General features: G+C 34.0%; 1 protein-coding gene across 1 annotated transcript in view; it reads right to left on the bottom strand.

The window, feature by feature from the left end:
• kcnh2b (potassium voltage-gated channel, subfamily H (eag-related), member 2b) overlaps positions 1–19,379 on the bottom strand; it is a 192,427-nt gene that overhangs the window by 5,113 nt on the left and 167,935 nt on the right. The window contains exons 6-9 of the mRNA XM_067377265.1: positions 8,237–8,671; positions 6,186–6,576; positions 3,705–3,904; positions 2,336–2,588 (exon numbers count right to left, since the gene is read on the bottom strand). Of these exons, the coding sequence (XP_067233366.1) occupies positions 2,336–2,588; positions 3,705–3,904; positions 6,186–6,576; positions 8,237–8,671 (1,279 nt within the window). The remainder of the gene's footprint in view (positions 1–2,335; positions 2,589–3,704; positions 3,905–6,185; positions 6,577–8,236; positions 8,672–19,379) is intronic.

Genomic DNA, 19,379 nt, shown 5'->3' on the forward strand with positions numbered 1-19,379 from the left:
GATGGACAGAAGATCGCCGTCAGAAACGACTAACATCAACCTAATTCATTTATTCTTTTATTTATATTCTATTACTTGAGAGGCACAGCAGAAAGAAAATTATCTATCTATCTATCTATCTATCTATACATCTGTACATCCATCCATCCATCTATATGTCTGTCTATCTATCCATCCATTCATCTATCTATCTGTACGTCCATCCATCTATCCATCTATTTATCTGTACATCTATCCATCCATCTATACGTCCATCCATCCATCCATCCATTCGCAGATCTATCTATCTGTACGTCCATCCATCCATCCATCCATCCATCCATCTATTTATCTGTACATCTATCCATCCATCTATACGTCCATCCATCCATCCATCCATCCATCCATCCATCCATCTATACATCCGCTGATCGATCTATCGATCTATCTATCTATCTATCTATCTATCTATCTATCTATCTATCTATCTATCTATCTATCTATCTATCTGTACGTCTTTCCATCCATCCATACGTCCATCCATCCATCTATACGTCCGTCCATCTATCCATCCATCCATCTATACGTCCGTCCATCCATCTATACGTCCGTCCATCCATCCATCCATCCATCCATCCATCCATCCATCCATCCATCCATCCATCCTTCCATCCATCTATACGTCCGCCCATCCATACATCCATCAATCCATCCATCAATCCATCAATCCATCCATCAATCCATCTATCCATCCATCCATCCATCCATCCATCCATCCATCCATCCATCTATTTATCTGTACATCTATCCATCCATCTATACGTCCATCCATCCATCCATCCATCTATACATCCGCTGATCTATCTATCTATCTATCTATCTATCTATCTATCTATCTATCTATCTATCTATCTATCTATCTATCTATCTATCTATCTATCTATCTATCTATCTATCCATCCATCCATCCATCCATCCATCCTTCTATCTATCTATCTATCTATCTATCTATCTATCTATCTATCTATCTATCTATCTATCTATCCATCCATCCATCCATCCATCCATCCATCCATCCTTCTATCTATCTATCTATCTATCTATCTATCTATCTATCTATCTATCTATCTATCTATCTATCTATCTATCTATCTATCTATCTATCTATCCATCCATCCATCCATCCATCCTTCTATCTATCTATCTATCTATCTATCTATCTATCTATCTATCTATCTATCTATCTATCTATCTATCTATCTATCTATCTATCTATCCATCCATCCATCCATCCATCCATCTATCTATCTATCTATCTATCTATCTATCTATCTATCTATCTATCTATCTATCTATCTATCTATCTATCCATCCATCCATCCATCCATCCATCCATCCATCCATCCTTCTATCTATCTATCTATCTATCTATCTATCTATCTATCTATCTATCTATCTATCTATCTATCTATCTATCCATCCATCCATCCATCCATCCATCTATCTATCTATCTATCTATCTATCTATCTATCTATCTATCTATCTATCTATCCATCCATCCATCCATCCATCCATCTATCTATCTATCTATCTATCTATCTATCTATCTATCTATCTATCTATCTATCTATCTATCCATCCATCCATCCATCCTTCTATCTATCTATCTATCTATCTATCTATCTATCTATCTATCTATCTATCTATCTATCTATCTATCTATCTATCTATCTATCTATCTATCCATCCATCCTTCTATCTATCTATCTATCTATCTATCTATCTATCTATCTATCTATCTATCTATCTATCTATCTATCTATCCATCCATCCATCCATCCATCCATCCATCCATCCATCCATCCATCCATCCATCCATCCATCCATCTATCTATCTATCTATCTATCTATCTATCTATCTATCTATCTATCTATCTATCTATCTATCTATCTATCTATCTATCTACCTGTACGTCCAACTTGGACTATTGCTCATGTGTCATTTGAACAATTTATAGTGTTTTTTTGTATCCTTTTTGGAGATAGACAGTCACTATTCACTATCAGCATTCAAAGAACAGCAGTGACATTCTGATAAACATCTGCTTTTGCTTTCCACAGAAGAAAAACTCATACAGGAAAGTCATGAGGGTGAGTAAACGACTGTTGGATGTGCATTTAGCTTCACACAGTTTTACAGATGACGTCCTGTAGGTGGCACTGGAGGACAAACACAGAATCTGTCAAACTGAAACTGTGATGTACTCAAACAGGATATACAGCTGGCATGGACTAAATGAGATGATCACAGAAAACAGATCTTAGTTCCTAAAATCTAGTGTAGCACACGCCCACCTAAGATGGCCACCACGACATCTCCACGTAAGATCTCGATGGAGCCGCGGGAGATGAAGTACAGAGCGGTCAGGACGTCTCCGGCGTGCACCAGCGTGTCTCCCGGGGGGGCGTGTGTGGTCTTGAACTTCATGGCCAGCGCCCGCAGACACCCTTTACTGGAGCCCTTGAACGCTTTACAGTTCTGCAGGAGAGTTCGGTTCAGGTGGAGACAGATGTCCGCCTGGAGACACTCGGGGAAACCCTTCAGCACCTGACCGGACAGATAAAAACTACTATTACAAGCTGAAAAGCTTTTTTCCACAATTCAAAATATTTGTATATATCTGCTCACCAAGGCTGCATTTATTTGATTAAAATTACAGTAAAATCAGTAATATTTTAAAATATTTTTACAATTTAAAATAATAGTTTTCTATGTGAATATATAGTAAAGTGTAATTTATTTCTGTGATGCAAAGCTGAATTTTCAGCATAATTACTCCAGTCTTCAGTGTCACATGATCCTTCAGAAATCATTCTGATATGATAATTTGATGCTCAAGAAACATTTCATTATTATCAGTGTTGAAAACAATTCATATTTTTGTGGAAACCGTGATACATTTTATTTTTCAGGATTATTTGATGAATAAAAAGTTCAAACGAATAGCATTTTTTTAAAGAAATATAATATTTTGTAACATTATAAAGTATTATTTCTTTAAAAAAATATATATATATTACAGACCCCAAGCTTTTAAACGGTAATGTATAATATTTAAACTTACTGTTTTTATACTCATAATTCAATAGTTTTATATTGCACTCTCATTTTTGATTTCATTACATAATTTACAAAGCATCATGGGATCTGCAGCAGTCTCACAAAAGATTAATTAAGTACACAAAATATGACTTTTTTGTTGATTTTCAACCACTTTTTTTGGCTTTAAATCAATGTTTTTAATGTTGTGATTCATCTCACAGCTGGATAGTTTAGTTTTAGTAGCTTGTAAAGACTTTTGTGAAGTCCTTGTGGACAAAATCAACGGAAAAATGAAATTTCACCCAGCAGCACAGCATTCATAACCGCTCTGACTGTCCAATCAGAACGCTCCACTGCTCCTTAATGAGAAGAGCTCACGGGCCGAAGTGAACGCTCGTTTGTTTTCTTTACTTGAATGCGTAATCTTGTTAAACTCTGCATTTGGGGCTGGTAATAGTAGAGGATGTGCTGGAGATGATAGCTGCTAAATTAACTCATTATGCATAATGTATATTCATGTAATTTAGCTCACAACTCGCACTTTATTATGCTTTTTTCTGGCTCTATGAAGCCCCTTCTTTAAATGAGGTTTGTTAGTGTAGGGAACAAGGGGAAACTCACGGCGTTCATGTCGATGCCGTTGGTGTAGGACCAGGCGTGTTGGAAATACTCCTCCAGTCTCTGCCGCAGCGGGTTGGGAATCTGATGGAAGCGGATGAACTCTCTCACCCGCAGCATCTGAGTGTGATAACGAGCCGTTCCCGAGTACAGCCGCTGGATGATGGCTGACACGTTCCCGAAGATACTGGCGTACATGAGCGCTGAACGGGAACAGGAAGGGCAGGGGTAAAAATAGCAGCATGATGAAGCACCTACACAGGTACACGCTTTCACACTTCACATCTGCTTCAGATCAGCATTCATTTTCTTGCTTCTTGTTAGATGATGCTTTCTACACCAAATATTTCTCAGTAATCTCAGGTGCTTCAGAATGACCCTCGAGGATTGATTAGATGACCGTCTCGATCCTCACTTCTGTCTGCTGTTTTACACACGTTACCGCGGTGAGCTCTGACTGAACTCTCTGCAGGTGGGCAGCACTATGAATCACACTACAAAAGCTGCAAAAATAGCAACAAAGAAGGAGCGACTGAAGCTCAAATGGTAGAGAACAGGGCTGTGGGTTTGATTCTCAGGGACTGAATGTGTGCTACACCATCTGAAACATCTGCCAAATGAATAAATGACAAAATAATGACAGAATACAGTATATCCATCAATCGTTATCTCAGAAAACCTGTCAGAAGAGGACATTTGAGTCATTATTCACCACAAAAACAAAAGAAAGAAATATGAAATTATATTTTGCTCCTTTTTTTGTTGCTATTTTTGTTGCTTTTGTAATGTGAATCATAGTGCACTTGAGATTTGAACCTTTACATTCATTTTACTAAGATTATTTGCATTGTGACATGATAATTAAGCTCATTTTCCCAGCTGGTTCTCATTAGTGTAAGCCAAAAAACAAAACAATGTTTTATTGTTTATATATACATCTGTAGAGTATTTCTATCTCAAAAGTGTTGGTTGATGTTTATGTAATTTGTGCTTTTTATTTGCACAAATTACATTTTTAATTTTAAATGTAATTTTTAATAAAGAAAAACATTGTATTACAGCATTTGTAATGTGATACAGTATAAAATGGATATTTTTTTATTACATTATTACAGTAATGAGAACCAAATAAGGGGAATTACAAAAAAATAAAATAAAATAAAATAATAAAATTAATGGGGTTAAATATCACCTGGACCTGATTCCTTGAGATTTATTCTAACACACTAAAGAAATGAAAATAATGAAATAATGCCACAATGTAAAATAATAATAATAAAAAAACCTAATAAAATAAAATCTAATAAAACAAAACCAAAATAAAAAATAAATAAATAAAATAAAATAGAATAATAAAATAAAAATAAAATAAAATAAAATAAAATAAAATAAAATAAAATAAAATAAAATAAAATAAAATAAAATAAAATAATGGGGTTAAATATCACCTGGACCTGATTCCTTGAGATTTATTCTAACACACTAAAGAAATGAAAATAATGAAATAATGCCACAATGTCAAATTAAAAAAGAAAATCTAATAAAATAAAATCTAATAAAACAAAACCAAAATAAAAAAAAAATAATAAAATAAAATAAAATAAAATAAAATAAAATAAAATAAAATAAAATAAAATAAAAAAATAAATGGGGTTAAATATCACCTGGACCTGATTCCTTGAGATTTATTCTAACACAGTACAGAAAGAAACAAACCCATTAGATGCAGTAAAAATATATTTCAGCAAATGAGTCTGTTTGTAGTCGTTCAGTGAATATTGAGCGTTTAAGAGCGTCTGATCACTACAGTCTGGTGACTTCAGCTTTGAACGAGCCATTTAATTAAATGAAAAATCTTGTATCGGATCGAAGAAGTCATGTTGATTTTGTCCTTTTGACCTTTTGCCCTCGTCCAAAATGTAATTCTGCAGTGCAGATGATAAATGCTTCTACCGGTCATAAAAACGGAAATTACTTTACGGCCACTGCGTTCTGATATATGTGCGATAGTGATATTAAATTGTCAATTTATCATTAATTGCTGCAATCAAGACCTTCGAAAACGAGCTATCAGGTTGATTTGTTAACTAAAAATTAAAAAAGGGAGGATGTTTCATTAGCATGATGAGGTTTGATCATATAGTGCACACTAAAAAAGCTCCATTAAAAACAAACAAGCGCATCTGTAATGAAGGTTTAATTGGAGCTACAAGAACATTTAGGATGAAGGTCAAAACAGACCTGCTTTAATGGGTCGATTACGCTTGATTTGTTTTCTCAGGATCTATTAAGTTAATTAAAAAACTTAAAAATGCAATTTATACACACACACAGACATGAATACCCATTTTATGATAAACATGTATTCAAATTCTGGAGCAAAGTTCATTGTCACTGTCAAAAAGGCTAATTATAATGCGGAAATTCTTAGAAATAAATGTTTATAATGTACAATAAGACCCTTAGATAATGAAACACACTCACATCCGATCAGCATGACGCAGATGGAGAAGATCTTCTCTGAGTTGGTGTTCGGCGACACGTTTCCGAAGCCCACGCTGGTCAAGCTGCTGAAGGTGAAGTATAACGCCGTCACGTATTTGTCCTCGATGCTGGGTCCTGATCCCGGGATACTGATGTTGTGCTGTTTCCCCAGATGAACCCCGAGCGCGTGCAGCCAGCCGATGGAGCGGTTCTGCTCCACGTTTCCGATGGCGTACCAGATGCAGGCCAGCCAATGAGCGATCAGAGCAAAGGTGCACATGAGCAGGAAGAGAACGGCCGCGCCGTATTCAGAGTAACGGTCCAGTTTTCGCGCCACTCGGACGAGTCGTAAAAGACGTGCCGTCTTGAGCAGGCCGATGAGGGTGGTCGTCTGGAGAGAGAGGATACAGAAGACACACTCTTTTTCATTTCTAAAATTTTAGTTTTAAAACTCAACATCTTTGAAGGTGATTTTTTATTATAACATTTAATAAAAGAACACTAGAAACACAGACTTTTTTTTTTTTAAAAAGTCTCTTCTGTTCACCAAGTCTGCATTTATTTGATCAAAAATACAGTAAAAAATGTAAAATATTATTACACTTTAAAACAACTGTTTTCTATGTGAATATATAGTAAAGTGTAATTTTATTCCTGTGATCAAAGCTGAATTTCTGAATTTCTCATTTCAGTTATTTTAGTTTTTATTCATCTTTTTATCTTATTTTATTCTTACTTTAATTAATGTTATTCTTTTTTGATCATGATCCAACGTGTTGTCTCCTTCTTTGTCGCGACTTACGAGCCGGGCGTGATAAATGGGGGCTCGTCCGGGATTTGAGCACGGGACCTCTCGTCACGAAATCCTTCAGAAATCATTCTAATATGCTGATTTTTGTTATTATTATCAGTGATAAAAACTACGGAAGTTTGTTTCCGCCATGAAATAAAAAAAAAAAAAGGTAATTGTGACTTTTTATCCCACAATTCTGACTTTTTTTCTTAGAACTGTGAGATTTAAACTCACAATTGCAAGTTATAAAGTCAGAATTGCGTGATATAAACTCACAATTGTGAGAAAAATGTATTATATATCACGCAATTCTGACTTTATAACATGCAATTGCTAATTTAAATCTCACAATTCTGACTTTTTTCTCATAATTTTTAGATATAAACTCACAATTGCATGTTATGAAGTCAGAATTGCGTGATATAAAGTCTGAATTGCGAAATATAAACTCAATTCTGGGAAAAAAAAAAGTCTGAATTGCGAGTTTAAAAGAGAATTGCAAGTTTATATCATGCAATTATGATTTTATAACTTATAACAATTTATATCTTTCATAACAATTTATAACAGTTTATATCTCACAATTGCGAGAAAAAAGTCAGAATTGCGACTATAACATTGACATCTATAATAACGACTTTATATCTCGCAATTCTGACTTTATAACTCATAATTGCAAGTTCAAATCTTGCAATTCTGAGAAAAACATCAAAATTTTGAGATAAAAAGTCCTTTTTTATTTTTTATTTAGTGCCGAAAACAAGCTTCCTTAGAAAACAGTTCATATTTTTGTGGAAACTGATTCATTTTTTTCTTAAGGATTCTTTGATGAATATAATGTTCAAAAGAACAGCATTTATATGAAATTATAAATGTCTTTACTGTCACTTTTGATCAATTGAATTTATTTATGATGAATAAAACTGACAATTTATGTTTGTTTTAAACACTTATTGATCATTTGTGATTGGTGTTCACTGAAGAGACAAATATGTGCAATTTCATGAATTCATAGAAGATTTTTTTTGTGGTTTGGCTTATATTTACTTTATGCATTTTAAAGAGAATGGCACCAGCAATCAATTAGCAGACAATGAGGATACAAAAGAGCAACATCTCAAGCAATTCATCATTAGAAGCGACAGCATTTGCAGCAGAAAATGTTTGTAGCGCAAGAAAAAATAGCAAAAGCACAAGAGAAATGCAGAAAAGTAGAGGAAGAGTGAAAGAAAGCCCCATTTCCCATGATTCCCCTCACCTCTGCACTCACCTCCTCCCCTGTTCGGTATATGAGCAGGTCGAAGGGGATGGCGGCCACCATGTCGATGAGGAACCAGCCTTTGAAGTAATGCACGGCGATCCGCAGCGGGTGACTGACCACCTCGTCGTTGGCGTTGACGTAGGTGGTGCGGAAGTTGATGATGATGTCGATGATGAACATGATGTCCACGATGAGGTCCACCACGTTGAGCGGACTGCAGGAGTAGCCGCAGTTCTGCATGGATCCCTCCTCCTCCTCGTTGAGCAGGAAGGCGGCGGAGTACGGCGTGAGGATGGCCGTGTAGATGACCAGCAGCAGGATCAGCCAGTCCCACACCGCTTTAAACGGGCTGTAGTGCAGAACCGTCCACTTGTGGATTCGCGGAGCCTGGAGCTTGTACTCCGGCAGAACGTCAGCGCCCAGCGACAGCACCTGGACAGGAAGAGAGAGGAGGGAATGTCTCTTTAACAGGAACTTTCAAAGCTGCTAGTGTTTATCATTAGTGTGGGGATTTGGGAATATGAAATTAGGACTTAAAACTATAACAGCATCTCAATGATATTAAACGAACACTCAGATTTGGAAAAATAACACGTTAAAATGATTTAACGCATTCAACAGCTGATTGGTGATGAACATGAAGCAGGGCAACAACTGAGGTTGACATAATTAAGCAATATGCAATTGGATTTTATACAACAGTTCAATAAATAAATATTGAGTTATTTAAGTAATTTTAGTGTGTTTTTGCTCAATATTGCTAATGAAAATATTTTAAATTAATTAAATTAATTCGCTTTGAGCGAATCAATCGGGTGAACCAATGATTCAATGAGCCGTTTACTTCATTCCTGAATGAATCAACTGTTTGAACAAATCAATGACTCAATGACTCATTCATTTAGACATTTACCGCCACCTACTGGCAGTTTTAGTTTCTTATTTAGAGTATCATTTCATTAAAAAATAACTTCATATTTTGGGGATAGTTTGCCCAGAAATGAAAATTATGTTTATTTATTCGTGTCGATTCAAACCTGTATGACTTTTGCTGAATATAAAAGAAGATATTTTTAATGTCGGTAACAAAACTGTTTTGGTCTGTAAATATCTAAATATCAATTCAGATGCACTTCTGAAAAGAAGCCTAAAAGTTTATGTGTAATAAATTCTATGTTGAATCAAATAAAATATTTATTTCTAAAGCTACTTTTTGTAATTTCTATTTGATGCTTTTCTCATTTAACACAATAATGACTCATAATGAAATAATAATTTCTCAGCCAAATTTGGTGTGTGATTAATTTGCGATTCATTAGATAAAAAATTGTTTGAAAACCCATATATATATTACGGAAGAGGATTAGGGCCAAGCAATAATAATAAAAAAAATAAAATTAAAGTTGTTAAATAACGCGAAAAAACTCGTTAAATTTCGAGAAAAAAGTTGAAATAAAATGTTGAGAATAAAGTCATTAAATTACGAGAAATAAGTCGTTAAATTTTGAGAACAAGTTCGTTAAGTTATGAGAAAAATGTCGTTAAATTTCGAGAAAAAAAGTCGAGATAAAATGTTGAGAATAAAGTCATTAAATTACGAGAAAAAAGTCGTTAAATTTCGAGAACAAGTTCGTTAAATTATGAGAATAAAGTCATTAAATTATGAGAATAAAGTCGTAAAATTATGAGAATAAAGTCGTTAAATTATGAGAACAAATTCGTTATATTATGAGAATAAAGTCATTAAATTACGAGAAAAAAGTCGTTAAATTATGAGAACAAATTCGTTAAATTATGAGAATAGTCATTAAATTACGAGAATAAAGTCATTAAATTACGAGAATAAAGTCATTAAATTATGAGAACAAGTTCGTTAAATTATGAGAATAAAGTCATTAAATTATGACAATAAAGTCGTTAAATTATGAGAACAAATTCGTTATATTATGAGAATAAAGTCATTAAATTACGAGAAAAAAGTCGTTAAATTTCGAGAACAAGTTCGTTAAATTATGAGAATAAAGTCATTAAATTATGAGAATAAAGTCGTAAAATTATGAGAATAAAGTCGTTAAATTATGAGAACAAATTCGTTATATTATGAGAATAAAGTCATTAAATTACGAGAAAAAAGTCGTTAAATTATGAGAACAAATTCGTTAAATTATGAGAATAGTCATTAAATTACGAGAATAAAGTCATTAAATTACGAGAATAAAGTCATTAAATTATGAGAACAAGTTCGTTAAATTATGAGAATAAAGTCATTAAATTATGAGAATAAAGTCGTTAAATTATGAGAACAAATTCGTTATATTATGAGAATAAAGTCATTAAATTACGAGAAAAAAGTCGTTAAATTATGAGAACAAATTCGTTAAATTATGAGAATAGTCATTAAATTACAAGAATAAACTCATTAAATTACGAGAAAAAAGTCGTTAAATTATGAGAACAAATTCGTTAAATTATGAGAATAGTCATTAAATTACAAGAATAAAGTCATTAAATTACGAGAAAAAAGTCGTTAAATTATGAGAACAAAGTCATTAAATTATGAGAATAGTCATTAAATTACGAGAATAAAGTCATTAAATTACGAGAATAAAGTCATTAAATTATGAGAACAAGTTTGTTAAATTATAAGAATAAAGTCATTAAATTATGAGAATAAAGTCGTTAAATTATGAGAACAAATTCGTTATATTATGAGAATAAAGTCATTAAATTACAAGAAAAAAGTCGTTAAATTATGAGAACAAATTCGTTAAATTATGAGAATAGTCATTAAATTACAAGAATAAACTCATTAAATTACGAGAAAAAAGTCGTTAAATTATGAGAACAAATTCGTTAAATTATGAGAATAGTCATTAAATTACAAGAATAAAGTCATTAAATTACGAGAAAAAAGTCGTTAAATTATGAGAACAAAGTCATTAAATTATGAGAATAAAGTCATTAAATTACGAGAATAAAGTCATTAAATTATGAGAACAAGTTCGTTAAATTATGAGAATAAAGTCGTTAAATTATGAGAATAAAGTCGTTAAATTATGAGAACAAATTCGTTATATTATGAGAATAAAGTCATTAAATTACGAGAAAAAAGTCGTTAAATTATGAGAACAAATTCGTTAAATTATGAGAATAGTCATTAAATTACAAGAATAAAGTCATTAAATTACGAGAAAAAAGTCGTTAAATTATGAGAACAAATTCGTTAAATTATGAGAATAGTCATTAAATTACGAGAATAAAGTCATTAAATTACGAGAAAAAAGTTGTTAAATTATGAGAACAAATTTGTAATTTAATTAATTTATTTTCAACATTTTATCTCGACTTTTTTTCTCGAAATTTAACAACTTTAATTTCGAGATGGTTTTATTTTTTTATTATTGCTTGGCCCTAATCCTCTTTCGTAATATATATATTGTCATATAAATACAATTCTGTGATATAATATACAGTATACATATATATATATATATATATATATATATATATATATATATATATATATATATATATATACATATAAATATATATATACACACACACACACACAGACATTTTCATGTGAAGGTTGCAAAAACACTAATATTGTAAAATATTAAAAACTGATTGTTTAAAACACTAGCACACTAGCGAGGGAGGGTGATTTGACACAAGTGTGCTGTGTTGGTGTACGAGAGGAGTTGACCTCTCATGACCTCTCATGATGGTCTTATATAAAGCTGCTTTAGGAGAATCTCACCGACTGACAGTGTTTCTCTGCTCTCTTTGAGTTTTGATGCACAGAAGCACGCTGCAGTGCGTCATGCACATTACAGTGCATTTACATTAAAGCAAAGCTATCTGGAAACACAATTTGACACATTACATATTATAGCACAACAAATACGCCCCACACACAGCATTGTGACGCAACAGAGAAACTAATGTTATGAAAGTATTCTCGCTGTCAGGACATCTTTGAGACGCTCAGCGCGCTGACAGACGCGTCCTGACACGCCTGAAAAATCAGCTGTTTTACTGCGATATGATTCAATGCACACAGACAACCGGGCCGTTTACGTGCTTGTTACACAAAATAACATGACAGTCTGAGAGACGCACATACAAGAAAGCTTATGCTGACACAAAATGACACTGATTTACAATTAAAATATTATAATTTAAATAAGATAAAAAATCCAATTAACATTATATCAGAAAGAAAGCATAAATCACAGCCTCTCTCATCAGTCAACGTCAGATTTCCGAGAGCGTTCAGTAATTTCTATGTCATGTTCATGTCGCATCTCATCTCGTCTGCTGAGCCAGGATTGAGACAAACCCACTTTAAATGGGATCTATAATGCCTATCTTTCACAAGATGTAATATAAGTCTCTGGTGTCTCCAGAATGTGTCTGTGAAGTTTCAGCTCAAAATCCCCCACAGATCATTTATTATATCTTGTCAAATTTGCCCCTATTTGGGTGTGAGCAAAAACACGCCGTTTTTTGTGTGTGTCCCTTTAAATGCAAATGAGCTCCGCTTTCCAGAAGAGGGCGGAGCTTTAACAGCTCAGCAACACCCAAAAAGCAGCTTGTATCGCCACCACCTTCTCTAGTTACACTCCTCATGGATCTTCAGGTTCATGTGTCTCAGATTAAGGTTCAAGTCTGCCAACGGTTTGAGCATCAGAGCTGCATGTCAGTCTCTCTCGCAGGGCATTCTGGGGGTCAGCAGGTGTTGTGCACGCAGGTGGCGCTCTGACACACCGCTGCTACACCACAGTCAGAAGCAGCGCACAATCATTTACAGCACGACACACTTCTGCGTGAGTCATCATGGGAAATGTCCTGCAGCTGTCTGTCTTTACTAGCACACGTCAGCTGCGGTGACGGCGGCTCGACTCTGAAAAGAGCAGAAACGCTGTTCGCCGCCGCTCAGAAAACACATGACTAACACTAGTGTTCCCACAAGCACAAACACACCATCTGTGGCTGAATTACAGCTAGATTCATATGTTTTCTGGAGTCGTGTTTACTACTGTTTTTTTTTTTTTTTTAATTAGGCTTATGATAAAACAAACATCAACAACACAACATACACAAAAATATATATGCATGCATATTATACATATAAATACACAGACACAATTACTATCTATCTATCTATAGACATATACACATACATACTAGTGTTTACCCCTGCAAACTAGCTGCCATGATATACGTGTTGTAGTTTTTGTGCATTGCTATGAGTTATTCAAGTGTTTTGGTTGGGTTTTAGGTGTGATATGTGGATGATATACCACAGATTCACAGTTATGAAAGTGTTTCTGTATTTAGAAAAGCAAAATAAATCTTATCTATTGAGGTGTCCTGTCCTCACGAGCTGCACATAAAAAACAAAAACAGTGTCACACATTAATGACTCATTTGAACCAATTCTTTTAATGAGTCATTTAACAAGAGTTGCACACTGGTTTGAATCAGTCTGATGAATCACTGAATGAACTGAATCAGACTCGCACATTATTATTACTTTCAGCAAATTAGGATTTTTTTGTGAATTAAACTTTGTGATGCTCAAATTAGTGTAATTAATGACTGATTTTGTGAAACTGACCTGCTAAACCACATTATACATTCTCAGTATTTTTCAGCAATTTTTTTTATTTTATCCCTCTTGTGCTTTTATGTATGCATCTTCCTTTATTTCATTTTAATTAATCATTTTTAATTTTTTGTTGTTGTTTGTATCTTGTTTTTAAATTTAAATGAATTTAATTAACTTTAATAAATTATTTATTTTTTATTCTTTTGTACGTTTTATGCCTATACTATTTTAATCATTTTTGTAAAGCACTTTTCATTGACATTGTGTATGAACCATGCTATATAAATAGCATTTATTTGCCTAAATGTAATTTTACTAGAAGTAAAGTAGTAATTTCAGAAATGATATTATATATAAATTATGTAATATATAAGTCTCTTCTGCTCACCAAGGCTGCATTTATTTGATCAAAAGTACAGTAAAAATTTGAAATATTATTACAATTTAAATCAGCTGTTTTCTATGTGAATATATAGTAAAGTGTAATTTATATCCAGTGATCAAAGCTGAATTTTCAGCATCATTACTCCAGTCTTCAGTGTCACATGATCCCTCAGAAATCATTCTAATATGCTGATCAGTTATTATTGGTATTATTTTCTCTACAGCAGTGTAAACTGCCCCAAAAGAAGGCTGATCATATTGCTGTTGCTTTATTGAAGCATTTAATGAACTGTTGCTGCTTTAAGTAAACTGACGAGGAACCGTGTGGTCATATAGATGAAGCTGTATTTATCATTCCTTCTGCAGACATCAGCTGGCATCACGCCTGAGCTCTTCTGCAGAAATCATCTGGTCTCTTGACCTCGAACGGCCTGATCTCAGATCAGCGCTGCGGCGTCCATCATTCAGCATCTATTAGAGCTCACGGCCCGCAGCGCAGACAGCCGGACACGTCCCGCGTCAAGACCCTCCTCAGGGACTTTATTTTTAGAAACCCCTGTTACTAAAAAAATCTTTTCAAATCTCCCCAGCGGAGCATGAAGCAAAACGATGTCAAAACACATTACAAGAAGCCCAAACACGACCTGTTTATTCCCAAATGCACTGGAGATGAAGAGGTAGGCATTGCAAAATCAAGATGGGAAATGTTTTTGAGGGACAAAATCAGGATTGATGTGATGGGTTTCTGAAGAGAAAAGTAGGGCGATCGATTGCACATTAACCCAAATCACAAAGTAAGAGTCATTTGTGATGTCTAATAGAGAGATAAATTCAGTCATCCGTCGGGATCAATGACAAACATTAGGACTAGAAATGTCCATTTCTCTTCATCGATGAAAAAAGGTCAAATAGCCGTATTTTGCACAAACAGAAAATGGCCTTCAATGTCTTTCCATGTATATTTTTCTTTAAACAAACAACATAAAGTTCCTTCAATCATATAGAACAGATGGAAAATGTTTCATTGAGAGATTACGCTGCCAAATTCACACATCTCATTGCTTTCTCCATCCATGGGAATAAACTTTCCCAAACTTTCCTAACAGTTTTTAATAGAAAATCTCACACCTGTCAAGCTACAAAAGGGACAAAAACAAACAGCCTTTTTAATGAAAAACAGCAAAATTTGGCATTTTGGCATTCATTCTCATTTTTGAGTGAGCTGCTCCTTTAAATGTCATTTAATTCTATTAAAAAGACACTAAAACTTTCAATGTTGACTCCTAGACACATCAAAGCTGTCCGTGATACAACTAAATGAGGCATGATGGGAGAGTTGATTGCATTTATCAAAGTTTTAGGAGGATGAGATTCAAGATTTAAAGGTCTGTTCTGTCCATTTGCTAATTAGTTTAGATCTTTTTGAGCTATTTTCAATTCACATGAACTGAATGATTTGGTAAAAACTCATGAAGATGTTAAAAACTGGACCAAAAAGAGCTTTTCTAGTATTCCGAATGAATCATTTGAATGATTTAATTGATTCGATTCACTTTGTTTGGGAGTAAAAAGCAGATGGCAGGGTAATTCTACTTTCTCAATCAAACTCGTTCATTAAATATGAGCAAAATACATTTTTTGTCATAATAAATAAAGCTTTCTGTTTCTAAAATATGATATTTTTATATAAATTGTTAAACTGAACTGAATGTGACTATTTAAACGAGATTTATTGGTATTGAGAATGATTTGAATGGATGGATGGATATAGATTAGATAGATAGATAGATAGATAGATAGATAGATAGATAGATAGATAGATAGATAGATAGATAGATAGATAGATAGATAGATAGATAGATAGATAGATAGATAGATAGATAGATAGATAGATAGATTAGTCTTACCTGAAGCTATATGCAGCTTTCATGAATTTAATTTAACGGTTCAAACCTAAATGAATCCCCACAGAAAGCTTGAGTCAACAGATATTTCTGGGCTGAAAGTGAAATGATTCAGGAGACCAGAGCCGGTCTGAGAAAGCCCTGCAGTAATACACTAAATCAAATATTGAAGAGCCTCAATTTCTATTATAAACAATGACAGAAGGTTTGGATCTGTCAGGTTCTCCGTGTCTCGGTACCTCTGGGTTTGATAGCAAGATAAATAATTCAATCCTACAGCTGAGAAAATGCAGAAGATAGAAGAGAGAAAAGAGTCAAGAACGAAATTCAAATCTCACAAAGAAAAGTCCAAGACATATTTCACCCCAAAAACAACGAAAAATCACATTGTCATGAATACAATACAATGATGTTTAGTCCTTTCCATCTGAATCAGTCATGCATTAATCTTCTACATCTCTAATTCTCTCTTCTTAAATCTTCAGGACTATCATTATAATTTTTATTAATAGTTTGAATTAGATTTTATTTTTATAAAATATGTTATGGTTGATGTTTGCATTCTCTGTTGATTTCACAGACACATCAGTTCCTCTCTCAGGTCTGTCGAGGATTTGAAAGCTTTAATTTGGGACAGCGAGAGTTCAGCGTTTTAGGGGCTTCAGACTTCAGTAATCTGCTTTAGGAGCCGCTTTTCCATCTGCTGATGAGAAACTTTAATAATGCACAAAATTGCAAAGAATCCATGAGACGTCTTTAAAAATACAAACGCTGAAGCCACATTTCACTGCTCTTGAAAATACTCTGTATTGCCTTCTATTTCATGACATGCACAGCAAAATCCCCAGAGTTAAATCAACTACGCTCAGAGAACATATAGTCCCTCTCTACAAAGAGTTAAAATAAAACTGAAGCAGAGTTAAAGTTAATGAGATAATATGCTGTTTGTGGAGTTGTTTATTCAGATCTTGAGAGTCTTTTATCTTCAGTTGATTTCATCTAAGGTTGTGGCTGGAAGTCATTTGTAGTTATTGTGTTATTCTGCTTGTTAACAGCAGGTGTTCATCAATAATGTTCAATCATAAATTAATCACTTAATTATCTCATTAACTTTAACTCTGCTTCAGTGTTACTTTAACACTATATAGAGAGGGACCATATGTACTCTGAGCAGAGTTGATTTAACTCTGGGGATTTTACTGTGTAAAAACAGCATTGGTTTAAAACTTTTCCACATGAGTGGGACTTTAACATGGCAGGAAAAAATGCATGCACGAAACTGTCTGTATATAATAAAGTGAAAACAGGTTGCTCTTTAATGTCAAAAATTTAATCTTGGAAACTCACATTTCTGTATAGAGAACATTTGCATGTTCACTATTCTTTTTTATTTGAGGTTATATAAACGCAGTGAAGTTCAGACAGACACATTTCTGTCATTATGAACATTTAGATATCTTCTAGCACACATCAGCAACATTCAGGGCTTCAGCCGCCCTCAAGAGGTGTAATTTAGCCTGTTATTTTGGCTGTGTGGGTTGAATTTGCAGCTCTTTAGTCGAGGCCAGTGGTTTCCAAACTGGGGTACGTGAGCTGACAGAGGGGGTATGCGAACAAAATGCTGAGTTTTGGTGTTCATTTAATTCTACCCCACCTTAAAATAGCATTAAAACCCTGAGCAAAAACTGTATTTCTAAAAGGCAAAATGTCGTAAAAGGTCAAATACATGACATTCAATGAAATTACCTCATCTTTTGCAGTCAAAACTGACTGCATCCACTAAAGCAGTGTATAAGAAAGGTTGCATGCAGAGTCACCTTTGCAAATCATAAATCGTGGTAAATTATTGCCATTCTCGACAATGTACATTTGTATAAGTGAAGATTTAGCACTTACTAGCATGAAGAACGAATATAGACTGTGCATAGAGATTGATTTAAGACTCAAACTCTCTTCAATACAAAAACATACCCTGTGTGAGTTCTTGTTTTTAATGTTGATAATTTATTGTATGAGCAAGAATGCAATTTTATGTTGTGAATGTGATTTCATACAACCAAACAAAAGGGTAATTTTAAGTGATGTACATTTTAAACAGTATTGTCAGTATTGTTTGTTCTGCAATGAATTGATGATTAAAACGAAAGCCACAGCAGAACTGAAACATACAGCGGTGTTTCGTGAACGAATCTGAATGACTCGTGAGAGTCAATGATTCAATGACTCATTTGCTTCGTTACTGAATTAAAGGATTAGTTCACTTTCAAATGAAAATTAGCCCACACTTTACTCACCCTCAAGCCATCCTAGGTGTATATGACTTTCTTCTTTCTGATAAACGCTATTTTAATAAATATCCTGACGCACCCGAGCTACAAGTATGAGCTGAAGAGAGTGCTTCTTCCACATCCATCCATCATAAACATATTCCACACGGCTCCTTCAAAAGGCCTTTTGAAGTGAAGCGATGCATTTGTGTAAAAAAAAAAAATCCATATTTAACAAGTTATGAAGTAAAATATCTAGCTTCTGCCAGATCGCCTTACGTATTCAAGTTACGAAGAAAGTGTAAACTGGCATCGTGTTAGTTACACTTTTTCCATAAGTTGAAAAGGGAAGGCGTAGGATGAACTGCAAGAGTTTTACACTTTCTGTGTATCTTGAATACAGAAGGCGGTCTGGCAGAAGCTAGATATTTTAAAGAAAATCTAAAGTCATTTGTTTCGTTCCTAAATGAATAAGGGTTTTGAAACGAATCGGTTGAGTGAATGATTCAACGACTTTAGATATTATAAAGCTCGGATGTGTCGGGATATTTATTCAAATATCTCAGAGAGTGTTTATCAGAAAGAAGAAAGTCATATACACCTAGGATGGCTTGATGGTGACTTGCCGCCACCTACTGGCAGTTTTAGTTTAATATTTAAAAGAATCACTTTGTGTTTACCATATTTGTATATTTCTCTAATGAACATTCTTTTATTTAAAACATAACTTATTTAAAATGTACTGGAAAATCAATTTAAGGAGGCAAATATCTTCCCTTAATGGAAAAGGTGTGACTGCAGTCTAAATGTAAGAGAGGAGGTGTGTGTGTGTGTGTGTCTCTAGGTTCAGTCTCTCTAGGGACTGAAGCAATCACCTGTGATGTAAGTGGCCATTCTCAAAACTGAACAAGCCTGACACATGCCCACCTCCATCACATGGACCGGACCACATCGACCAGCTCAATGCCGAA

Source organism: Chanodichthys erythropterus, chromosome 23, assembly GCF_024489055.1.
Source record: "Chanodichthys erythropterus isolate Z2021 chromosome 23, ASM2448905v1, whole genome shotgun sequence".
Lineage (NCBI taxonomy): Eukaryota > Metazoa > Chordata > Actinopteri > Cypriniformes > Xenocyprididae > Chanodichthys > Chanodichthys erythropterus.